At 35.6% G+C, this 26101-nt stretch overlaps 4 protein-coding genes across 5 annotated transcripts; 2 read left to right on the forward strand and 2 right to left on the reverse strand.

The window, feature by feature from the left end:
* The first annotated feature begins 1940 nt into the window (after positions 1–1940).
* Positions 1941–4053, forward strand: LOC102594046 (probable (S)-N-methylcoclaurine 3'-hydroxylase isozyme 2). Its single transcript, XM_006358853.2, has 2 exons — positions 1941–3060; positions 3306–4053. Exons 1-2 carry the CDS (start codon positions 2182–2184, stop codon positions 3912–3914), a joined length of 1488 nt encoding a protein of 495 aa, XP_006358915.1. The 5' UTR covers positions 1941–2181; the 3' UTR covers positions 3915–4053.
* Positions 4054–4135: 82 nt separating this feature from the next.
* Positions 4136–7602, reverse strand: LOC102579355 (scarecrow-like protein 28). Its single transcript, XM_006358809.2, has one exon. It carries the CDS (start codon positions 6570–6572, stop codon positions 4533–4535), a length of 2040 nt encoding a protein of 679 aa, XP_006358871.1. The 5' UTR covers positions 6573–7602; the 3' UTR covers positions 4136–4532.
* A 2634-nt stretch (positions 7603–10236) lies between these two features.
* Positions 10237–17035, reverse strand: LOC102579677 (plant UBX domain-containing protein 8). 2 transcript variants are annotated; one of them, XM_006358811.2, is made up of 11 exons: positions 16813–17035; positions 13909–13970; positions 13158–13746; positions 12993–13076; positions 12808–12920; positions 12401–12602; positions 12082–12297; positions 11874–12005; positions 11331–11474; positions 11187–11243; positions 10237–10681 (listed from the first exon to the last, which is right to left on the reverse strand). In XM_006358811.2, exons 1-11 carry the CDS (start codon positions 16894–16896, stop codon positions 10574–10576), a joined length of 1791 nt encoding a protein of 596 aa, XP_006358873.1. In that variant the 5' UTR covers positions 16897–17035; the 3' UTR covers positions 10237–10573. The 2 variants fall into 2 exon arrangements, with proteins under 2 accessions (XP_006358873.1, XP_006358872.1); XM_006358810.2 differs by having other exon boundaries at positions 12401–12611; positions 16813–17034.
* Positions 17036–19299: 2264 nt separating this feature from the next.
* On the forward strand, positions 19300–25803 carry LOC102580226 (phosphatidylinositol glycan anchor biosynthesis class U protein). The gene is made up of 14 exons (XM_006358812.2): positions 19300–19572; positions 19679–19726; positions 20070–20130; positions 20238–20270; positions 21416–21540; positions 21622–21756; positions 22028–22104; positions 22260–22504; positions 22652–22708; positions 22784–22952; positions 24295–24352; positions 24422–24507; positions 24623–24679; positions 25394–25803. Exons 1-14 carry the CDS (start codon positions 19413–19415, stop codon positions 25469–25471), a joined length of 1389 nt encoding a protein of 462 aa, XP_006358874.1. The 5' UTR covers positions 19300–19412; the 3' UTR covers positions 25472–25803.
* The last annotated feature ends 298 nt before the right edge of the window (positions 25804–26101 follow it).

A 26101-nucleotide genomic window follows, 5' to 3' on the forward strand; every position in this document is an offset into this window, starting at 1 on the left:
TTAGAAGGATAGGACAGGTATAAATGACTCAAATGGGCCAAAAGTCCAAAACGAAAATGGGCCCAAGTATTGGTCCAGACGGACAGAAAAACCAAACTTGGGCCCAAACTTCCTTTCCTTATCTATTCAATTGCTACTATATGTTTTATTTGTTAAAATTGATCTTAAGATTCTAAAAATTCAACTCCCCAAAAGAAAGCCGTTTTGAATTAAAATTAAAATCAACTCATTTTTTAATTGACCCTAATATTTATTATATTTCACTTAAGTAAATGCTCTTATAATACTTTCCTTTCCCTTAAAAAATGATTTCAAGTTTCAAACTCTTTATTTTCGTAACTTAGTCATGTATGCTCAAGTTAATTTATTTTAGCCAAATAATCAATTGCTGGATAACCACATTAGTGGACATTCTAGGTGCTTTTAAAACCTTCCTAGAATGTTAATAAGAACTTCGAACCCTTTTTTAAGTTTTCACTAGATTTCTGTTTTAGTCTTTTGAAAACAACAGTTTTCTTAATTTTTTCTTAAAAATTAAGTGGCGACTCTTAAAACCAATCCAAAATATATTTTCCTAAGAAAACATATTCCTATTACTTTTTCTCCTGGACTGCTTTGGACTGTTTATTCTTGAGCCTAGGTCTATATGAAACAACCTCTCCACCTCTGAGGTAGGGGTATGGTCTGCGTACACTCTACCCTACCCAAACTTCACTTTGTAGGACTATACTAGGCATGTTGTTGTATTCTCATGTTATAGACAGAAGTTTTTGTGGTGATAAAGAGGCAAGTTATATATCAAGATAATAAGATCATGTGCGATTACATAAATTTTCAAGTGAAAATGGTTCACTCGCCCTCAATGACAATGGAACAATATCTACAAGATGAGTGTATCAGAGATGTGGATGCTAAGATGAATGTGAGAAAACAGTGGGGTAGCATTTTAGGCAGAACGCGCAATAACTTTAAGCAAGTCATTCATGAGCATCTCAAAACCTAGATAATAATTGTCTTTATAGTACAAGAGGTTCTTGAACTCATTGTGCTTTTTTATAATAAGAAAGAAAAAAGATTGAAAGTTCACCTTTATAAAAAGAAAATGCTCCAAATGACCTCTTATAGTTGTTAGATTTCTGTTTCATGACAAACAGAGAGAAAATTGATCAGGCTCTCTAGAATTAATAACTTTCAGTTCACAATAATACAAGTAAGTAGAAGAACACTTGCTCCACAAATAGTAGATAAGTACTTTTAACTACAGGATCTAGCTTAACGACAGGATAAGTACTTCAATAAATCTAGTAGAAAATTCTACACTAGAACTAGAATATATTTGATTTGAAAGAAGAAGAAAAAACTTGTTCATTTGCAGGTCATGGCTCAGCCTTTTGAAATTCTTTTCCTGCTTCCAATTTTCCTCTTACCGTTAATTTTTTTCATCAAAAATGTTGTTCAAATCATCCAACAGTTCCCCTTTTTTTATCCCTGTGCATTAGATACAAGTATTTTTTGTCCTCCTGTAATCTCGTGTGATTATAAACAGAAGTTCTTTTGGTGATAAGAGGGAACTTATATTATAGTCCTATTAAGATAAAATCATGTGTGTCCAGGTGCATAATTTTCAAGTGAAAATGTTTCACTTGGGTCTACTCTCCTTACCCTTGATGACAATGGACCAGTATTCACAAGATGAGTATCGCAGAGATACGGATGCTAAGATGGATGTGCTAAAGTAGTGGCATAACATTTTAGGCAGAACATGTAGCATCACAAAACCTAGATAATGATTGTCTATTTATTGTACAAGAGATGTTTGAACCTGTTTTTTTTTTTTTTTTTTTTGAAAGAACACAGAAAAGAAATACATATGGAAAGTTCACCTATATAAAAAAAGAAATGCTCCAAATGACCTCCTATAGTTGTTAGTAAGATTTCTGTTTCATGACAAACAGAGAGAAAATTGACAGCTTAAATATCTTCCCCTACATCACCCTAATCTAGAATCAATCACTTTCAATTCACAATAATTCTAGTACAAAATCACTTGCACCACAAATAGTAGATACACTTTTTACTACAGGATATAGTTTATGAGGTTTACTTCAATAAATCTAGTAGAAAATTCTACACAAAATATATTTGATTTGTAAGAAAAAAAAACTTGTTCATTTGCAGGTCATGGCACAGCAATTTGAAATTTTTTTCCTTCTTCCATTTTTCCTCTTGCCCTTAATTTTTTTTATCTTCAAAATTTTCAAATCATCCAAAATTACACAACTTCCACCAGGACCAACACCATGGCCAGTCATAGGAAATATTTTTCAAATGGGAAAAATGCCTCACATAACTCTGACAAATTTTGCAAAAACTTATGGCCCTCTTATGTCCCTAAAGCTTGGAACTAAATGGTTAGTTGTTGGATCATCACCTCTTGCTGCTGTAGAAATCCTCAAAACCCATGATAAAATTCTGTCAGGGAGAGATGTTCCAAGTGCTGCTCCATCAAAAGGGTCAGATCTTGACAAGACATCATTGGGATGGATATCTGAATGTAACAGTGGATGGAGATACTTGAGGACTTTATGCAGAACCGAGCTTTTCGCTGGAAAAGTATTGGAGTCTCAAGCTTGTCTGAGGGAGAAAAAAGTGATGGAATTGGTAGAATTCTTGAGGTCAAAAGAAGGTCAAGTGGTGAATATTGGAGAGCTAGTCTTTGCAACTGTGTTGAACATGCTGAGTAATGTTCTGATATCTAAGGATATGGTTAATTTGGAGGAAGAAATAGAAGATGGTGTGATAAAAAGTCTTGTAAGGGGAATAGTGGAAGTGCTCTCTGCTCCAAATATATCTGATTTATATCCTATTTTAGGTAAATTAGATCTTCAAGGTCTGCAAAAAAAATCTATAGATTTAGTGACAAAGCTTTGTTCCAACTGGGAACCGATTCTTGAAGAAAGAAGGAACAGTAGAGAGAAGGGTTCTTCTAGCCAACAAGATTTCTTGGAAACTCTCCTTGATAATGGTTTTACCAACGATAGAATCCACCAGTTATTAATGGTTTGTTTCCTCTCCTTCTCTCAGAATTTGAGTTATAAAATTCATTTTCTGCTATAAACTAAGTTAGTATTTAGTATTTGAAAAATGAAAATCAAAGTAATTATGTTAGTCTTTGTGCATATCTATTGTTATACAACTAATATACCGATACATTGAGCCTTTAGCACTTTTCTTTTTAAACTCAAGAAAGTTGAGAGTTTTCTATTGGGATGTAGTATATAACAAGTTTCCCTAACCCTGTGAAGGAGTTACTCTCAGCTGGTTCAGACACCAGTACCTCAACAATCGAGTGGGCGATGGCAGAACTGATGAAAAATGTAGAGTCAATGAAGAAAGTTCAAGAGGAGCTCGAGATAGAACTCAGTGAAAGTGATTACCTAAAAGAATCTCAATTGCTGCAGATGTCCTATATCCAAGCCTGTGTAAAGGAAACGCTTAGGTTGCATCCTCCAGGACCATTGTTGCTTCCACATCGTGCTATCGAAAGCTGCCAAGTGATGAGTTACACAATTCCTAAAGACGCTCAAATCTTAGTAAACATCTGGGCTATCACAAGGGATCCTTTGATATGGGAAGAACCAGACATGTTTAGACCACAGAGGTTTCTGAGTTCTGATATGGACTTCAAAGGGAATGACTTTGAGTACTTACCCTTTGGTGCAGGAAGGAGAATATGCCCAGCTCTGCCAATGGCAGCAATAAAAATTCCTTTAGTCCTTGCTTCACTTGTTCATTTCTTTGATTGGGAACTTCCTTGTGGAAAATGTCCTGTTGAGCTAGACATGACTGAAAAGTTTGGAGTAACACTACAAAAGAAAGAACCGCTGCTTTTGATTCCCAAGGCAAGAAAATGACCATTGGTATCTCTTATCAGTGATATACCTTGCATTGTGTATTAGATTCAAGTATATGTTTTCCTGCTGTGTTCGTATAGTTGTTTATAGACAAGATCATGTTCAAAATATATATAATATATATTTCATTTGGGTTTTACTCTCCTTGCCCTCAAAGATACAGAGGATTCAAACATACAAATATAAATGAAGGCAAAAAAATTGTGACTGACATGAGAAAATTACTAAAAGAATCACTTCATTGAAATCAATATCTGGATATCTTCTTGCTACAATTGAATGAGAAACAATGACAAATCATTACACAACCAAAGAAATAATACATTGATGAAATTGACTGAATATACTGAACTAAGAAAGAATACCTAGCTTACAAGAAGAATAAAGAATGAATACAAATATGAAATCAAAGGTACCGAACAAAATGAACCTTGACCCCTATGCATTTTTATCTAAAAGATTTTCTTTTCTTACCAGATTGGCAAATCTATCTGCAATAAAGAATGAAAGAATGACACTACCTACAAAGAATTTGTTAACCTTTTTTCTTGTGTACGAAAAGAACAACGGCTTGTGTGTCTATGAATGAATGAAGAGTTTTGACGAAAGAACAATCAATCAACTTGGCTGATAATAAGAGGATGAACTTCCAGCAGCATCAATGGGTGTCCACGCGGAGACTGTGCATAGAGGCTGGTCTAACCAACTCAGAGTAAGTGCAGCATCGTCGTTCCCCTGCTTTGTGACCCTGTAGTCTTCACATGAGTACATCTTCAACAGCATTTGACTCTGAAACAGTTCCCTTTCTGTAATCCCTGTGCATCTGAAACCCCCTTGTTCCATCAACTTCCGCCATTTCCCAAAACATTCATGCCTTTCAGTCCTATCCCGTCCTTCACAAGCAATGATATTTCTAATATCCCGAGCAAACAACTCCTCTATCTTAATCCTGGCAGGACTGTCTAATGGAAGACTGAAACCAATAGAATCAAAGACAGCAGCATAGTATCGGAGTGAGTTGACAAGTCTTGCTTCCAAGCTAGGCTCATTGTGCTCAGCTTCTTGCTCTGCCATCAGAATAATGGTGGGATTTGTGCTTCTAATCAACCCCAAAAAGTCCCTCAGGATCCCCCCAGAACTATCATACAGAAGCCTATGCATCTGTAACACACAATTCACTGCAACACTTTCCCCCTCTTTTACATGAAGCATCCATAGCCGTACATCTTCCAACCTGTCAACAACTGGATGGAACTCGAAAGCCAGATTCAACGCCTCAGCAAACTCGGCAAGTCTATCTCCTGTTTCAACAAGATCCTGTTTTGATTCTCCTATACCAGTAATTCTAACATGAGTAGGAGGGTTGGGCCTAGAAGCCAAACTCTGAAACAGGCTAGGCCACTGCAGCCCTTGCTTAATGTCAAAATCAATAATGTGAACCCGGTCCTTGCCTTCAAAAGCTCTAAGCAGAATTTCATTTGATGTGAAGTGGATGAACTTTGGAATTGGACTAACCTGATTCAAAAGCCTCAATGCTGTACTGCTATCATCATCTAAACGATCAAGGTCCCGAGGGGGTATAATGTGAAAGATATGAGGCCAAATCCTTGCAACACGCAAAGCTAAAGCTTCGGTGAAGTAAGCAGTAAGCCGGCTTACTGGAGACCCTCTTGGAGAGGCAAGCTGCCCTAGCCTAGCTATCAGTTGATTAACACCAGTAACATTCCTTGAGCCAATTGCTTCAACACAACTCACAAGTAAGCTGATCAGCTCAGCTGCATCATCCTCCCTATGGTTATTATGCCCATTATGTGCTGTTACAACTTCACCCCTGTCATTTGGATTAGGTAGCCTAGAACCATTGCCTATTTCATGCTCCCCGGGATTCTCATTAGGCCGAAGAACCAAGCCATGGCTGTCTAAAGAAGCACTTGATACTGAGGCCTCTCTGGCAAGATCTTGACTTGTTGAGACATTCTTGTCACCAAAACTCGTTATCTCAGTCACTACAGATTCAATCCAAGGATTGTTTGACATAGGCAGAGGTGGTGATATCACCTCATTTGGCACATAACATACACTCTCTTCCTCTCCGGAACAAGAAAAGGAGAATGGTGCTGCTTGAGGTGGATGAAGGCCTGCAATTAGGGGAACTGAACGCGCCGCGTTGAAACCTGATTGTAACCAGAAATCGCCACCACCCAATTGGCTCAAACTCAGATCATAGCCATCTTCTGAACAATCACCTGACTTCCTATTACCTTTTTTCCTCTTAGCTCTGCTCATGCAGCTCTCATCATCAATACATCCCTGCTCAGCATACCTCTTCAAGCTCCTACCTTTTTCCCAAAATTCATCCTTGCTTTCTCTCCTACCTTCTACATATGATGTCTGAGCACTTGTCGAGGATGGCGGTAGACGAATGTTCTGCTTGAGAGAGCAAGTACTGTTCTTTGCTTCAATTGGCTTCTCAACAGAAAGTCCTACTGGCCTACTAATGGACTGGGACCTTGAGGTATCTTTTCTAGCAAAACTACATGGCAAGTCCAATCTTTGTGTGCTCATTGAAGGGAAATTACAAGCTTGAAACTGTGCAGATGCTTCACTCCTTAATCTATGCCTAGGTGACAACAATGAAGAAGAACAACCAGCCAACATTCTTCACACCCTTCCAATTTTTTTTCTTTTCTTTTCAACTCCAACTCACCCAACCCTTTTCTTCTCTATGTCTCTGTCTCTCTTATCTTTCTATATATGTATATATTTTCACTATGAAATATACAATATGTTAATGCTAAATTTCTATAGATGATCCAAGAGAAACAGAACAATGTCTATATGTGAGTGTGTGTGAAGTTCCAAGAAAAACAAAAATTGGAATCCGATGCCAAAAAAACAAAATGTGATATCTGTGTGTCCTATATATAATATTTCTATATGCAACAAAGAATGGAATCAACAACAATACACAAACACCAATAGAAAGAATCAAAGAATTGGAAAGAATTCTCCTATTATCAACAATTTTAACACCTACCAAAATAAGATCATCGGATTCCAAAAACTTTCACAGTACAATAAAACTCATTATCTAGAAATTTGATTTCCCAAAGAATTGAAAGAAGAAGAACTCACAACATGAATGTAGAAACTCTGAACACATTTTTTCCCAGAAATGCAGCAGAAAAACTGAAACTTTGAGCTACCCACTTCAGCAAAATACACTTTCAACAATCCCATGCCAGCTTAGCTGAAATCTAAACCAATCAACACCCTAAAAATTGAATCTTTAAGCAACCCATTTCACCAAACAAGATTTCAAACAACCCCACAAGTAAATCCTAGCTATAACTTAACCAAAATCTACACCAACCCCCCAAGAAAATCACCCCTTAAGCCTTCAAACATATGCGTAAACAGACAAATCAACTGTCATCATCATCATCATCATTATAATCACCAAAGAGAAAAAACTGAAGAAAAAGAAGTAACTTCCCAAAGCCCCACTACCCAAAAAAGTTAAACCCCATATACAACTGTGTTATTTTATATATCAAGATTGAAACAACCCTCTTCTTGTTTTTTACTTCTAGAGGGAAACAAATCATGGCTTGGTAAAGATGATGTTGGAGAAAGGGGAGAGAGGAACCTTGATCTATCACCGTCCGATCTTAATCAGACGGTGGAAAAGAACAAGAATATGACCGTTGAGGTATATGTCAGAGGAATATAACCGTTGAAAGAGAGTTGGTATTGTAGGGAACAGTGTGTGAAATTATTACCGGGACTCTGCTATAACTTGTTTGTCTGATTTTAACTTAACAAGATTAACAAAGTAAAAAAGACTTTTAAATTTATGGTCTTTAACAAAAAAATACATGAAATATACCAAAATGTTATTTGTGGACGGTGGTCTTAAGTCTATCACATATTAAGTTAGAATTAAAGAGTTGCAAATTGAAAACACTTTTTTAAATGAACGGAGGCGGGTTTTTTTTTGGCATAATACATAAATATGTCATTTAATTTGACATCGACTAGTATCTATGTGTTTCAGTTTTGGACGTGCATAAATAGACACTTAAATTTGTATAAAGTTGAACAAGTAGTCATACACGTCCTACGTGGTATAATACAAGTAAGAGCGTATGACACAAATTGTCACATAACAGGTCAAGTAGAATGTGTGTATCTACTTATTCAATTATATATAAATTTAAGTGTCTACTCATTCACTCTCAAAGTTAAAAAAAAAATGTCCCGAAATCAAGTTAAAGGGCACGATCATGTGTATTAAGCAATATTTTTTGTTTGTTTGTTCTTTTAGACGGTGCAGGTGAAGTCACGTCCGATGCACATGCATGTCTCATGATACCCGTTTTTTACTTGACCGTTGCCTTTTTGTTTAACCATTTTAATTAGTGAAGTTTTCTGGGAAATTACAAATTATTAACTGACTAATCAGGGAAATTACAGTACAAAGGCCAGTGATAGTGGACTGTAATTTATTTTAGTTTAATTAATTAGATTGCTTTAATGATGGACATATCAATGAGGACAAAGAAGGGGGGCCAGTTGCAAAAAGATTCGTACCAACGTTGGAGTGATGCCTTTTGTTTTATAGTTTCATATTATGTGTATTTTAAAGATTTTTACACACATTTTAAGATAAAGGGTAATGCTAAATGACCAGAAAATTTGGTCAGAAATTTTTTAAAAATTATAATATTTTTTTATTTTAAAATGAACTGGTTTTTTTTCTATTTTTTAGTTAAAAAGTATTAAAATTAAAAGGGTAAACATGTTTCTTAAAAAATAAAATAACATAGGTAAAATATAATTCTGGCCAAATTTTCTGGCCAAAAGGATTTTTCCTTAAGATAAATATTTTAGGCAGATCGAGGATTAGGATAAAAAGTTAGTAGATAGTTAATGTCGTTTAGTTTTTATTAGTAGTATTCTATTACTTGTTTTTTTTTTTTCCGATTATCGTATTATTCGTTGTTATTATTGTTCATTTCTTCATTATTTTTTACATGACTTATATTGTATTGCCTTTTCAAAGTTGTTTTGAAATATTTAACTTGAGGTGATGATCTATCAAAAACAATATTTCTACCTCAAACACACGGCCCTCCTTAGACGACTCCACTTGTTGGATTACATTGGGTATGTTGTTACTCTCTCCGTCCATATTTACTTGTTCATTATACTAAAAATAGATGTTCATTCATCATTTAGTTTCTAATGTATCCTTATTATTAACTATAATTATTTTTCGATATATTTTTAAAATTATTGAATATCATTTTATTTATTACATTTTAAGAGGTATGTCAAATCAAAATTGAACAAGTAAAAATGAATCAAATAACTTTTATATTAAGTACCCTGGCCATAAGAGTATGTGAACGTTCAACTACATAGCAAAAACGGAAATAAATGACCTCTTTTTTTTCTTCTAAAATCTTAATTATTTGAGATCAACTCAACTTGCCAAAAAAGACTGATGTATTAATGAAAGCACACAAAGTTAGTTACCTTTATTTAAGACTACAATAATAATTGTTTAACAATTTAAGATTTTAGATAAAACGATATTGGAGTAAGCAAATTACTGAGTTGGAGTCTTGCTAACGATTTGTGTGATTGGTTAAAGAAGAAAACTAAACTTGCGCTTAAGATAATATCAATGTAGATTATTGTGACTCACACTTAAGGGTGTGATCTAGTGATCAATAAAATGAATTCACAATATGGTCAAGTACAATTTCAGAGACAAAAACGCTAGATAATCTTCTTATATGTCCTAGCTTTAATGAATAAAGCTACTCGACACCTGTGTCAAAACTAATCAAGGTATACACGAGCTAGCTAGGACATCACAAAACTACGACTATTAAAGAAAAGTTGTTTACAACTCTTTGCTGCCGTTGTAGGCAGATAAGTTCTAGTGTACTTGATTTCAGTATTACATGTGAAATCCAAGAGTCATCAGATTGATTTGGTCAAATATCTTGTTGGGTTCATTATGTGACTAGACACATACTTTCTTCGACCCATTTTAATTATCGTGCTTACTACAATTTACTTATCCAAAATAATTCTCATTTGTGGAGAGAATAATGCAACTAAAACATAGTATTAAATTAAGATTTCAAAAGAGTACAACATTCAATAAAAACCCACAAAATGAAATGTGGAAAGTGTAGTTTCCAAAAAACTTTAAGCTATTGAGATCAACAAGTAATAAGAAAAATTTAGTAAAATAATCATTTTAGTTGAGGGACGTGTGAAAAATTAAAACATGACAATTAAAATGAACCCAGAAGTAGTATGCTCGTATTTCTCAAAAGCTGGTCCATAATGCTCATTAAGTTCCAGCTTATGTCACATAACCATTTGACAAACTTTATACTATTTTTGTCGATTTTCAAAAAGCAAATGATTTAATTCCACATATAAAGCACCATAAATCATTAGAATACTCCCGACTAACCATGATCATCAATGGCGTTCTCCCTAGCAACCAGATAAATATGCAGCGATGTTAAACAACCAAAACAAACCAACCCATGAACACCATTTTCACGTATGTATGTATGTATAAATCTATTTTTTTGGGAAGAGATCTGAAACTACTTTACAACGTGAATGACTTATATCGACTCCAGAAACAAGGCTTCTTGTTTGCTGTTCAACCCCAGTTCGTCCAGAGACAGGGTACTCTCTCCATCACTGAAAGCACGCCTTGGATAAGGTCTTACCTGCATGTAGTAGACATTGAATTAGCAAATATTCAACATCAGTTTCTCTTTTTGATAGCTGTGGTGTCCGAGACAGACAAACTGCAAGCAACATGACTAATTTCGCAGGATACCCTGCTACCACCCACCAACACAATTACCAGGTAACTCTGTCCACCAAGATTTGGACAGATGAGAACAATTACCTATTGTTTTTACCTTCATTGGGATTTGAACTAACTCGTGGTTCTCAACCCGCTTCATATCTTGATCACTAGGCTACACCCACCCACCCACACTATCTAAACCAAGAAAAATGAAGTACACAACCATTTTTAAACGTGTATGAACTCATTACAACACAATTATTTCGCAAAACACAATTACTGTCAAAGTGGAAGTTCCTAACAATTTTGAATGTTGAAACAACTCTTGAGCAACAAACTGAGGAGCATTTGTTTAAAAACATGCATTATCCAAACCCCAACAAATAGGAAAACACCACTCTCAAGTTAAAGAGAGTTACCAATCTATATGTGCCGGGCATGATCACTCTGCCAACATCAATGTAATCGAAAAGACACTGCAAAGCACATGTTGATCCAGTTAATCATTCATAAAATAATACCATAGAATCTGCAGTAATCATGTCACCTGAACACCAATATACCTGTAATCTATCAGATTTGAGAAAGCGTCGGCCTCTGCGGCTGCCATCAGGCATACGCACAACAAGATTCACAGCATTCTCGTTATCTGCTTTGGGCTCCTGAGGAAGAGAAGCTTCTTTTGCTTCTAATTGTCTCTCCATTTCCTGATCAATAACTGAGTCAGGGATTCTAAAGTCATCGGATTATCTAGACATTACTTACTACAGAGATGAGATATGGGTTTCACCAATACCTTCGAATTTAATAACAATCACAGAGAAGGAGAAATGAGATTTTTTACCACCTAAAGGATAAACCATTTTTGTGTGTGCATGTACAAACACCCCATGACACGTACAAACAGAAAGAGGCTGGGAGCATATCACTCAACTAAAATGAAAATCGTGTTGAAGAACAATAATGATGTAAAAACAGATAGTGAAAGAAGATTGAATGACAAAAAATCCACATTACTGATAAAGTTTGTGAGGGACAAAAGTGCACGGGTTTCAGTGTTCCCATTGTTTCCCCCTTTTTTAGGCCAGAGATATGGTGCTTTATACCTTTTCCTCCTCTGCTTTCCTTCGTAATTCCTCCTCCTCCAGTCTCTTCTCTTCAAGTGCAGCTTCAGCTTCTTGCTTGGCCTTCAATTCCTTTTCTCTATCAGCTTGCAATGCAGCATGATATTCATCATCCTACGTACAATATTAGAAGCAGAATCAGGTGAGTAATAGCTAAATTTAATTGCAGCTGAGGGCTTAAAATGCTAACCTGCTGTTCTCGAAGTAAACGCTGTGCCACAAGAGACGGAGATGGGGCACGAGGCATGCGCCATTGATAGGGGCCCATAGGTCCATCAGCACCATTCTGAATAGGCTGATGAGGTGCAGATGGCAAACGATACCCGGTACCCTCAGGTATTCCGCCAAATATTGCAGCTTCAAGCATGACAGCTTCATCATGCTCCAGGGATGACATGCCACCCCACTTCAAGGAAATCATATGGAAGTACAGGGTAAACATATGCACAGTCCAGAGCCAAAATGACTATGTATGACGACATCTACCACTAAAACAGCGAAAAAAATACCTCATCAGACTGGAAGTCAGCACCGTTTCTTGGGGAGTGATTAAGATTCTGTCGAGGACTTGATAATGGGCTAACAACACGTTCTTCGACATCCTGAGCTGTTTCAGAACCTGAAGATATAGGTTTTCTTCTGCGCCAAACCAGTGGTTCCTCTTCTAAATCTTCAGCTTCATCTTGGACGGATGAACTCCCCACCTCTGATCTAAATTGCCTGGGGAAACTAGTTAGATAATCCAAAAAAAGCAGAAACATGCTCTCTTTACTCTGACAAAGTACATACATGAGGGTAGGTGTAGGTTGAAGCAGGGATGCCCCGCTTGCAAGTGTGCAACGGGTAAGCAATGCGCAAAGAGATACATAGAGAAATTTTATCTTCACAAAAAAATATTACAGACAATAACCAGTACCTTCCATTTGAAATTGTTGATTTTCCATGCTCATTCTCTTCAGCTGGCCTATAACCTTCTGATTCTGGTATAGCTTTACTTTCTTCATGCATCGCTTTCTCCTGCTCAGCAGCCTAAATTTCCTCAGTGTTAGCATGAGAAATACCAGCTTAGAAAAAAAAGTATAGCAATAGTAAAAATGAAACCTTCAAAGACAAAGAGACTGCATGTGCAAGTTGAGCATCCTCTAGATGAGACTCCCTTGGTTGAGGCCTTGGATCACTTAGATCCTGTAGCATGACAAAGGAATATCAATGACTGAAAGCGGAAGAAGCTCTAAGGACATCACAACTAGCAATATCACTACATACACTGTTGACGTCAAATTGTTGGGTCGACATTTCAGCGTCACGTCTGGAAGCTTCAATTGCAGCACGAACCATTTCCTCCTCAATATCATTGGCATAGTCTGGCAAGACATCACCACCAGGAGCACTTGGTCCTGAGAATACTGCTGTAGAGTCACCGCCAAGGATATCATCATTTGTTCTATCACGCCTGGCAGCACGTGTTGCCAGGGGACCTGGAACTACTTCGTCATCGTCATCGTCCTCATCAATTATGACAGTCCCACGAGTTTCTGTGCCTTGGGTCTGGTCAGCGTCTGTAACATCCTCAATAACAGGAGCATTTCTAGAATGACCAGATTGTCCATCCCCATCCTTCACCTCAATAGGGATCTCTCTTACTTGTCTTGGATGTGAAACAAATGGAGCACGGCTTGTAAGATTGGTGTCAAACACACTTCGAGTGAAACTAGGATCAAGAACGGAGAAAGCATTTGGACTTCTAGAAGAGGAAAAAACTGAAAAGGGAGGTCTGTGAAATTCCTCTGTAATCGGATCATCTATTTCCATATCATCCTCGTGTGGAGCAGCAGCAACAGGTGCTGGATGTACTCTGCATAATTAGAAACAATCAGCAACTGACAGTAAGTAAGATCATTATAGCTTCTGACAAAATTAATTAAAGGAAGAAGAAGAAATAATCAACTACCAAACAAGCACAATGGGGGAACTAAGGGACGATGTACTAATGAGACCAAGGACATGTATTACTAACCTATTGATGTCCCCCTGGTTGAAATGTGCATTCACAGCTTCATTCAGATTCCCGCCATGCTCCTATCAACACAGCATGTAAGATAAGAAAACTACTCCATTCAAAGAACAAAAGAACAGATATATGGAGCTCCTATATCAAGTGCAGTGGTTTTTATGTCAAGCACCAAGTAATGACAATGGCAGAACATTTGCAAAATATGTCCTAAAGATGCAAAACACACACTAAAGTGCATCTCCAACCTTATATCAATCAATAGATTGTCTAGTAACTTCTGTGTGATGATAATAGAATACCAAACTTCAAGAAGATAAAACACACCTGATGAAAGAAAAGCACTCGACCAAAAACTACCGTCTCACGGATGTTCTTTCATGCGTACATTTAAGCTTCCACTACAAGACTCCTGGCTTTCTTTATTCCAGGTGGTGGGGAGTGATTAAGCAAAAGATGGGTCATGTATCGGAAGGATAATATGGTACTTAATTAATTTAATATTAATTGTGGGGGAAAATGAAAATTTGATCACCATCATTTCCTTGCAGTAGATTCTAGATCTATCGAGTATGGCAGGGGAGGCGAACCAAGATCCTATGAGCATTAAGTTCAGTTACACGCGCAACTTTTTTTCTCAAAAATATATAGAGAAGACAAAAGGACATGATGGCATTGCTTAGATTCTCCTGAAATTCTATCATTTTCTTGACTACAACTTGATACGTCACATGTATGTTTTGACCAGATCACCTCTCCATTCATCTCCCTCTTATACCGGTAAGACGCGACTGAAAAGGAACATAGAGTGGAGCACTCACCCATAGCCAGGCATGCCTTGTTTTATTTTTTGGAGGGGGGTTCTAGATGAGAACATGATTTTATGGAATATCACCTATCATTGTCTACATAAAATAGTGGGATTTTCTTTTCAAATTCAAGGCTTTGGGATTCCAAGGATTCTTTCCTGATGATTATCAGAATGCCCAAGGCACAAACCCATCAAATTCAAAAGTAATCCACAAGGACACATATATTAGCTAGTATTTAAATAAAGCTCCTTTAACGTCTGGCTGCAGGATGTTTGCCGCTAGCCACTTGTGGGTCTTGTGGAAAGAGAGTAATAGAAGGAACTCTCGAGGTATTAGATCATCATAGATGATTTTATACATTCGACGATAACCTCCTTTTGTCAATAAGGTAAATAATTCTATTGAAGTGTTTGGGAAAAAAAACTGTACACTTGTTGCATACCCCAAAAAGATACTGACAAAAGATATTGTTTTCTATGAACATCATCCAATCTCTTCTACAAAGAGGAACCTCATGGGTCCACCAAAAAGAAATAAGGAATGAGAGGTTATTCCTCGACTGTCAAAATCAATCTCTACTCCTTCAAAAGCTTTCTTGTTTCTCTTTCCTAACAACCCACACAAGTGCTAATGGAGAAACCCTCCATGCCCAGCATTTTCTCCTCCATCTTCCATAGTCCCAACTACACGACCTTCTTTCAGAAAACCTGGCATCACCCAGATAAACCAAACCATTCACACCATAAGCAAGAAGCTAGCCTACACTGTAGAAGAAGGTGATCCATGTCTTCACCCAAGCCCTTACACATATAAGGAAGGAATAGACTTTTATTCATAGTTCCTCTGGTGCATCTTTGAGGTTGCTGCTGTATAGAAAGCTGGGTGACATTTGTAGAGAGCAATATAATTGTGTAGGTTCTATAGTTTTTGGTATACGGTCTTGTGTGCGAATGTTTTCTCCCTCATTACTAACTTATTTATCTTGTAAAATGATATCTGGCTGCACAAAACACTAGTACACTACAACAGATGAAATAGCTCCAATTTAGAAAACACAAACCAGCAAAATTGAACACCACAACCAAATAGAGACCTCTCTCCAGATCCTGAAGAATAAACTGTATCAAACAGCCAAGAACCAACTTCTCCTCATTACACTTGCCGCAATAAGCCCCACAATCAGCAGCATTAAGTTATCCGTCACTTCGTCAAGTTCATATCCAATTCATCCAAATGTACATCATGATACAAACTACAAAACCAGTAAAATTAACTCCCTCTAAACCAATTTGTTTGGAATTTTTAGCTTGTAGAGAGTCAATTTGACAAACTTTTGGAGCTTAATTGCAGTTGATTTATCCATACTAAAAAACATAACTCTCCACATTTCAAAATCGTGAAAGAATACATTAGATATTTAGATCGAATTCACTTAGTTGGCAGCTTGGAGAAACAAAATGTGTCAAATGTTTTGAGACTGTGGAAAGTGGTTCTGATTACACAAATCAAACATTAATGTCTAAACAATAAAATAGTAGATGAAGCTAATATCAGGAACTGCAAACAATCCGAAAGCCCCTGATTAGCAACTTCAGTAATCAGAACTTCAAAAAATGTTTTCTTATCTAAATTTATTTTCTTAAAAATCTAGATATCCGAAAACTACACAAAAATACTTCTAGTTACAATTCTCCTAATACCATACCAAAATAGTTTCAAAATGTTGATCAAAGTTCAATAAGTTTGAATATAGGAAGCAAAAGTGCAGATGAAGTAGCTGATTACATTTTTTTTAATGGTTGAAGTAGCTCATTAAAATTAAGTAAACGAAAATAAATTCTAAGCATTAAAATACTAAACTGAATGAAAATTAGGAACTCAATACAATCACAGTAATCTATTAATTTACACAGAAAAGTAACTTACCAAGCAAACACAATAAACCTCAGATGATTGATTACAGCACAAAAAATATCAATTGCAAGCAATTAAATACTACACTAAGCAATAATCATAAGCTAAAAACAATCCGAAAACTCTTCCGCTAACAATCGCAGTAAATCAGAACTGCAAAAAAAAAAAAATTAAAAAAAATCACCTCAAGTTTCTGAATAGCGGTGGCTTCAGAAACACCAGTAATGCTCATGAATGTCTCGATTTCTTCTTGATTAGGTCTCGCCATTTTTCCACAAAAAATTCCCCAAAATTCTGCAGAAGAAACAGAGATTCTCCGATCTTTGTAAACAACTGATTTGTGAAGGAAACGTGAAAGAGTAAAATAGATAGATAGTATTTGGGGGAAACTGAAAGAGCAGAAAGGAATATAATTATAGAGGGATTGAAATAGAAATTAGGGTGGAATTTGAGGGACTTGTAAGTAAATAAAGGGAAATTGCTTGCTCCTTCGATAATGTTCTTTAACTTCCGCGACTTTGCTTGTAAAAAAGTTTATAAGGCCCTTGACTGTAAATTTGGATATCTTGGGGAATAAGTCGATTGGGGACTTATAGTGTGATTTGGCATAAATGTAGGACCAAAAAGCTCGAAGAAAGGAAATAAAATAATCTTTGCTCCCAAGTGAAGGGATCCCTATTTTTATTTTTAAATAAGTATATAACACTAATCAGTAATCACTATTATTGATATTAAAAAAATATTAGAAATATAATTCGAATAGAATACGTTTAACCTTTAATTAGAAACTTCTAAAAAAATGAGTTTTGAAACTTATTTTGAATATATCTCTCTTTTACTTTTTAGAAAAAAAAATGGAATTTCGCGAGTGGATAATATATTCTAATTAATTTTTGAAATTCTGTGATAAAATTGACCAAATGAACAAGTGATATTTTTAATTTACTTTCAAAATCTATAGTAAAACAAGAACATAGTCTAATAATATCGATAGAAATTACTCACACGATTTTTATTTTTGCTGTCTTCTTCCTCGGTCTTCCAACAATATATATACGTTTATTATTATTGTTGTTTTTTTTTTATAATTATGATATTTTAATCAGCTTAAATACACTTTATTAATTTCATAATATATTTGTCACTTTCTATCCGCTATGAGTACTAAATAAATGGGTTCACTAAGAATATAACATTGACATAGGAAAAAAAAATCATCTACTATTTTTTTTTTTATCTATATTGGATTTATATCAAAATCCCTTTTATGGTATGAAACACGAATAGTTTTGCTTTGTTATTTCCTTTCTCTTTCTCCATTTGAACGTAAGAATAAAGATTAGGTAAGCTTTAATTTTATAACCCTTTTTGGTCAATTTAATTCCTATTGGTAAATACCCCACATGATAATTTTGAAAGAGTTATGTTTTCATAATAGTCTCCAAATATGTCGATCAAATTGTGTAAGTCAACGATTTTAATATTAAATAACTTTTATTAGCTTTATTTTTCGATAATTAGCTTTATTTTTTGATAATAAATAAAATAATATTAAGAGATAACTATCATCATTTCATGTAATATTTTTTGGAGGAATACCAAAATGATGTTTTTAATGAATCAATCAATTTACGCATCATATTTCATGTCTTAAAGTTGACTGGAGTTTTCTACTTTTCTGATCTTCATAAATTTTATATGCTTTAGCAAAATTACAATTTTGATAAGATATAATTTATTTCATATGATACATCAATATGTTGATATTTCAACACCTTTAAAATAAATAATAAAGAAAAAAATAGAGAACTCATATAGGCATTTGTTTTTTAAAAAAAGATTGAAAATATTCTTCCAAACTTTTGGAAAATCAAGCACCAAAATAGAGGAGTGTTCCACCCCTATATTGAAGTTCCTTATAGTTTTTATCCTCAAATTTGATGATTTTTTTTTTGTATTGTTTATTTAATGGAATTCTACAGATTGAAATACTCTTATTTATTTTAGGGGTGTTCATGGGTTGATTCGGATTGATTATTTGTTAAATCAAAATTGAATTATTTTAATTATTTTTAAAATTTAAAATAAATCAAAGATAATTCAATTTATATTTATCAGTTTAATTATTATCATTTCTAATTATGTTTGATTTGACTGTTCGATTAATAATCATACACAAAAATAAAATTCAAACACCGGAAAATAAAAAAACAAATTAATTAGCAAACAAAGGATAACCAAACAATTCATCAGACATTCGTTATGACCCTACAAACCTTGAAGAGGTTTGATTTTTATCCACCAACAAGAAATTAAAATTGATTGTTATTGCTTTTTATTTTATTTTTGTTGGTTTTGGACTTGGATCCAAATTGGCCTTTTTGTTGGACTTCTTATCTTGGGCTCATTTTTTTTCACAAACAAATTATAAATAAAATTTGATATATATATATATATATAAGATGTTTAAATTATTTATAAAAAATATTATATTATAAATATATGCATATAATTTGTTAGTTCGATTTAATTATTTCTTCGAGTTTTTCGAAATCAAACCATGAATACCCCTAGCAACGGCTATGACTTAAATAGTAATGCTATCGGTTATCCATGAATATGTTGCGCGCGCTAGAGTAGGCCCAATTAAGTGACCAAGCCCATCTAAAATCACCATACGAGTCGTCACAAGTTGGGCATTTCTTCGGTTCGAAATTCGATCGGTGTAACTCTGCTACCACAGCCATTGGAGCTGGATCTGGAAGCTCTGGTGCAGTAGCAATAATGAAGGAGGAGGAGAAGAAGAATATGAAAACGAAACCACACTTTTGGAGATGGGCAGTAGCATCAGTGATCTTCAGATTAGTTCTCATTTACTTCCCCAAAAACCTTAACTTAGCTACTCGTCCAGAAGTTTCCACTCCGGTCACCAGTCTACGCCGACGTATTCACCTTTCCGGAATTCATAATTATTCATCAGAACATCCATGTATAAGTTTAAGTATTTTGATTAACTTGTTTTTTTTTGTTTTGTTTTTTACTCTTGACAGTGGCAGAAGGTTACTGGTTAACGCAGTCATCGATGTCGCCGTATGCCGGTACGTTTCCTATATTTCTATACTTTCAAGTGATAAGCTTAATACTCCCTCCGTTCACTTTCAAGTGTCATATTTAGCATAAGAAGTCAATTTGACTAATATTCGGAGCTAAGTTGAATTAGATTATTTCAATATGTTAAATTTGTATTTTAGATATTCAAAGCATATAAGTTGCAATCCTTTGATGAAATTCCATCTTAAAAGTATTGGTAAAAGTTCATATGGTTTGACTTTGAGAAGTAAAAGTGAACGGAGGCAGGGAGTATTTTTTATTTTCATGATTGTTTAATTCGATGTGGTCAGAGTTTCACTTGTTTGATGTTTGATTTTGATTGTTTGGAAGGTTCTATGTATCATGGTTCACCGCTTTTGCTCTCGGTTCTCGGTCCGCTTACAATGAAGAAGTAAAATATTTAGCTTCAGCTAAGCATTTGTTCATACGTTCACACTCTGTTGTTGATTTTTTCCTTTTATTGTGGCTTATTTTGTTTGTTCTTGATGTCATTGGTAGAATTGAAGGACAGCCTTATCATCTTCTATGCAGGTATTATCTCTTTCTTGCTTTCCACAAAAATACAAATACTCATTTAAGGCATATATATTGGCGTGGATATATAATTAAGCTTTGCACTCGTTAAGTGTTAACTTCATACATCATTGAATTTTGGAAATAACATTTAAAGAACTTCTTGCTAACTCCTACACGGAAAAAAAATGATTGGTTACTATAGAATCTTTAATGGCTGCATCGTATTAAAGATCATACAGTGATTATCGTGTGAATGGGTTCGTTAATGTTTTTCTAAGGAACTTCAGTTAATGGCATTTTCCTTTATTCTTGATTCTATATTCATTGTCCCTAGCTGTCACTATATCAATTAAATGTGGTGAGGAGTACAAGAAGCGCACGGAGATGGAAGGGTGATGAGCATTACCCTGTTTTACTATATAATTAACTAAATAAAAGCATTCAGTGTAAACACTTGAGCTCTTTCCAGAAGATCCAAGTAAGAGTAATGATTCTGACTTCTGAGTAGCTTTGTATACCTGCACTCTCAAGAAGGATGGTTGGTTGACTTCCTTGAAACTTCGGGGAGCTGTTTGTAAATTATAACAAATGCTTGTTTGCTATGGTTCTTGTTATTTCGTCAAGAGAACTGCTTAAAGCACAAAAGTTGGTTTGCTGTATTATCTGCTTCCATCATCATCACTTTATAGCACTTAATTTTTTCTTTCTTTACCTACATATTTTCTTTTAAATAGAGAAGTTCCAGAATAAGTGTGCAGGGTGGGGTGGCTGAATGTGCTTTTAGTAGAATGATGATGAAAAGGTATTATAGAGTATGGTTATCAAAAAATTAAGTTTCTTAGAGTGTACAGAGAGTTTTCCTTTGGAGAAATTAGACTCATTTGGACAAACCAAAACAGAGAAGACACTTAACATGAGACAGACGTCATACAGCTTGAATCGAGTTACCTGCATGTAACATGTTTCCATTTTTGCATTACTTCAGTCATCAGTGCTGAATAATATTTTGTTCTGTTAATCTTGCCTGAGACTATAAAATTTGCAGATTGAAAAGATCTCATTTTGAGTTTTATCTGTTACTTCCTCATGCAGCATTATTTCTGAGTAGCTTTTTAAAAATTATGAAGTCACATGGACATTCAACCAATTTTTGGATATAGTTTGGTTTCTGTGATTGCAGATTTCATCTCTGCCATGCTAATCCAGGCAACTGGCCTTAAACTCCGCATGGCATATTACGAGAGATTAAAATCGCTGGGTTTGGGGAAGCTCTTTGAAATTTCTGGTGAATATTCAGCTTTAATGTCGAAATTTATTTGCTTCTTCACTAGTTAATGATGCAATAACCATCATTCTTTTGTTTCAGAGATTCTACCATCGGAGGATATTGCAGCTCTTGTGTACTTGTGGAACCCTTTAACTATAGTCACATGTGTGGGTTTCAATACAACCCCTGTGGAAAATCTTTTTATTATCTTGTCACTTTATGGAGCCTGCATCCGTAAGAAGTCAATAATCCTTTTTATATGTTAGTGATTTTTTTCTTTTCTTCTTTTTATATAGTTTCCTCGCCACTCCATTTATCTTCATATTTGCTTTTATTGAAGGGGAAACTAAGCATATATGCTCCTTCCTTCTTGGTGCTCTTGATAGGACATATTCTATGATTTTCATCTTGTTGTAGTGAATATAGCTTTTCATTTTCCTTTTCAAAAAGAGAATTTCTTATGGTGCTTGTATATGAACTGATTAATTTACTCGTTCGTGTACAGGAGTAGCCCCATTGGCAGCATTTGGGTGGGTTGTAGCATCTCATCTGTCTCTCTATCCGACAATTCTGATTATACCTGTAAGTTTTTCTTGTCATAATGTTATAAAAGGATGAAATATTGCTTAAGTTTAAAAGGAAAGAGTGGACATACCTATTGAAGCCTGTCTTCTTTAGTTTGTGAACATCAATGTTTATGAGTTCTTCTAATTTCTATTAGGTTCTTCTCGTTCCAGGTAATCTTGCTGTTAGGTAATGGTCCAGATGCAACCCCCAGAAAATTGTTCCTGATGTATAAGAAAGGTGAAGCCGACAACTCAAGTAAAGGCCGGGTGGTAAATGGCTTATCAGAACAAAAAAAATTCTCATGGAGACCAGTTGGACTCTTCTTTGTCTGGGTTTTTATTTGGACCTTATATACATTGGTTTTGTGTGGCATCTTTATGAGAAACTATGGTGGCCTTTTAGAAATGTTTAACAGGTACTAGTTATTTTCTTGTGCTCGTCATTGCCTAGACAACCTCGACTTTTAAATAATCAATTGATCTGGGTTTAAAAGGAGGGATATTGATAGAAAGGATTCATGTAGCCAAGACTTACTAGCTCGGGATCATTTATTCACTTGCAGGACCTATGGGTTTATTCTTACTGTTAAAGATTTGTCTCCAAACATAGGTGTTTTGTGGTAAGTGACTATAGAATTGCTTTCTCCATGAATTGTCTCTTCTTTCAGTAACCTCTTTGTGCATCTTGGCTGCAGGTACTTCTTTGCTGAGGTCTTCGAATTTTTCAGAGATTTCTTTCTGATTGTTTTTCATGTGAACATCCTTTTCATGATCCTGCCACTAGCCATAAGGCTAAAGCACCGACCGTGTTTCTTGGCTTTTGTTTACATGGCAATCTGTTCAATGCTTAAACCCTATCCTTCAGTAAGTACTCTTTTTCCTAAGTCAATCTTTAATGCCTAAATCCTATCCATTACAGATCTCTATTTCCTGAATTTCACTTCACTCATGAATATTTAAAAAATCTAAATTTGATGTTAGAAGATTGAGCGCTTCAGCCTCTTACATCGTGAGATAATTGTCAATATGTGAAATTATGACGTCTGCAGGATAACTGGAATCATGTTTGTGATTCTTTTTTCCCTTCTTTTTTGCGGGGGTGGGGTGATCATTCTACAATTTGCAGTCCCCTTTTCTAAGAGGATGTGTGAAGACTGTGTAGTTGAGAGTTTCTTGATTTTTCCATTGTCAGTAGGATGCTGAATTTATCATCTAGTACTCTATCTAGTTGTGAAGTCTGTCTAACACTTTTGGTTCAGTCATGATGCTGTCATACATGTATCTTTCTATGTTAGTATGGATTGACAATGGGGCAGGGCAAGGGCAGGGCGGGGCAGATTACGTCCTTATCGGGACAGGGAACGAGCAATTAAGTAGGGCGGGGCAGGTAAATTTATTCTTAAGAAATAAATAACAGGGCGGGGCAGGTGCGGGTCAAGATGATAGGTTCTGATTTTCTCATTATTGGTCATTGGCATTTGTAGCTAGGAATGGTATGGAATTTGAAAATATACTAGCAGTCCATTTTTATGTTCTTCATGTAACTTATAATCATTATACACCAGTACTCTATTCACAGTTTACACTAATAACTGTGAACACTGATCTAGGAAGCAACAAATAATTTGGATTCTTTTGGGTCAAAGATTTGATAATTTGAAGTTAAGGCACAGTAAAATTCCTTTACAAGTTATTATGTTTTCTTTTTTTTCCCGGTACTTCTTCACATTTTTAAATTCTATGTGGACTATATCTGGATTAAAAAAATTAAATGGGGTGGGGAAGGACGGGTCTAAGCAGAGCCAGGTAGGGCAGGGCAAAAACATGGAAAATTGTTAAATAGGGCAAGGCGGGGTGGGTTGAAATCTTAGCGGATCAAGGCTTGTCCTTCCCTATCCTGCCCCCTCCTGCCCCATTTACACCCCTATATGTTAGGCTGATTCTGAAATTATGTTTCTGAGATTTACCTTGTTTGACAAAACATAAGCTGCTTTTACAAATGCTTAGCATGATTGGTTAACTATCAGATGCTATCTCTTGTGGCTGTGCTCAAACTTCTTCAAAGTTATAAATGGTTGTATCAGTTTTACTAGTCTTAACTTTCATCAAGTCGAATAAATTGCTCGGTATTGTATTTGCTTGTGTTTTTTGCAATACATTATGATTATATCTTGACTCCTGCTTAACCTGGTTCAAAATTGATCAGGTTGGGGACTCAGCTCTGTACTTGGCTTTGTTAGCTTTGTTTTTCAATGAGTTAGCAGGTACTAAGCTTACCCTTTTCACTTGATTACGGTCCTAACTGGATTATATCTGACCATTACACATTGCAGAAATGCAATTTTCCTTCTTTCTCTTCTGCGGATTTGTTGGAGTTTCCCTTCTTAGTCCTGTGATGCACAACTTGTGGATATGGAGGGTATATATCCGCTTCATTTCTATGCTTATGCATTATTGCTCCTAGTGTATTTTAAACATAAAGGTAATGCCAGATATGCATTAGGTGCTTATGCAAATAGTTACTACCTTTGCAGGGTACCGGCAATGCCAACTTTTACTTTGCAACAGGAATGGCTTATGCTTGCTTCCAGGTTTGCTTTTGTACTTTACTGGAATATTTCTTGGTATGTATGGCCTGTGAAAGATGTCATGCATTAAGAGTGTTCCGGGTCAAATCAATTGATATCTGACCTGTGAAACATGTCATGCATTAATTATTCAAAACCTGCTGGTGTTACTTTGTATTCTTTCTTTGTCATGGAATACTATGCTAGACAGCTAATAGTATTCTAGTAGAGTGACATGGCTTCTTCATAGATAAGAAGGTTGAGTAATCATGGTTTTGTTTGCTAATCTAAATGAACTACTTCTATAATCACCTTATTCTATCAGTAGGGAAACACATTCTTGCCTTCATCTTTTCTTAAGCAAGAAACCAGTCATGTGAGGACATTGTAGGTCACTCCTTTCTTTGGACGTTGGCCATTAAGTTTGAACCCCATAAACCTGCTCTTACCAATGCAGTCATGGCTCATGTCATCAGATAGAAGTTGTCTAGACATTGAACATATAGGATGCAGTACAATCATTCATGTTGTAACATCATTGTTGAGGTTTGAATCCCTATTGTTTTAGTTGATAATTTGCCTAGTCTCTTCTGAGGTTAGCTGGACTCCCTTAAGCAGTTTTGTTCTATGGAGTTTCAGCAGATCATTCAAATTGCATAAGTGCGCATCCTAGCTTTTGGGACCCTGCTCCTCATCTAGTTTTGTTTATTTTGATGTTGTATATTCTTACCTGTGCAGATTATATTGGTTGTTGAGAGTGTGAGTGCTATGTTGAACCATGACAGAAAGATCAGAAAGTTGGTTGCAGCTACATAAGCTTGAGATCTAAACACTATATAGGAGTGCAATCTGATCATTCATGAGCATTTTTTGGCCAGACAGATCCATATTGCCGTTGGTTGCAGTTTCTTTAGATCAACTCCTTTGCAACTTAACTGTGTCCGAGTTTGCTTCCATGATGAGAGTTTCTGCTTATGGCCTATGGAATGGCCATTTAACGGATGTGTCATAACACGTGATAACTCATACCAAACCATTGAATTCGGGCTTTTACACGCAAGTTGTATACTAATGTAATCTCTCTCTGATCGATTATAATTTACAATGTGCTTGGTTCTATTCTCATCAATTGATACATGGCTTGATGACGAGCTTAGCAATGATGGCGTTGCTTATTGCCTTGCCTGACCCCAGTCGACATATTGTCTAAAGGACACTGAGCAAAATGAGAAAGCAATGCATGAAAAAAGAGATACTCTAAGCAAGAACGTATTCACTTGCTTACGACATCTTCGTCTTGCTATTTTAGGATGGGAAAGATTTCGAGTTATCTTCATTTGCTCCTTCACCCATTTTACCACGCTCCTTAATCTCATACTTAATAGTTAATCCTACCAATTCTGTGTCCATAACAACCTCCCCCCCCCCCCCCCCCCCCCCCCCACC

This window comes from Solanum tuberosum, unplaced genomic scaffold, assembly GCF_000226075.1.
Source record: "Solanum tuberosum cultivar DM 1-3 516 R44 unplaced genomic scaffold, SolTub_3.0 scf00281, whole genome shotgun sequence".
NCBI classification, from domain to species: Eukaryota; Viridiplantae; Streptophyta; class Magnoliopsida; order Solanales; family Solanaceae; genus Solanum; species Solanum tuberosum.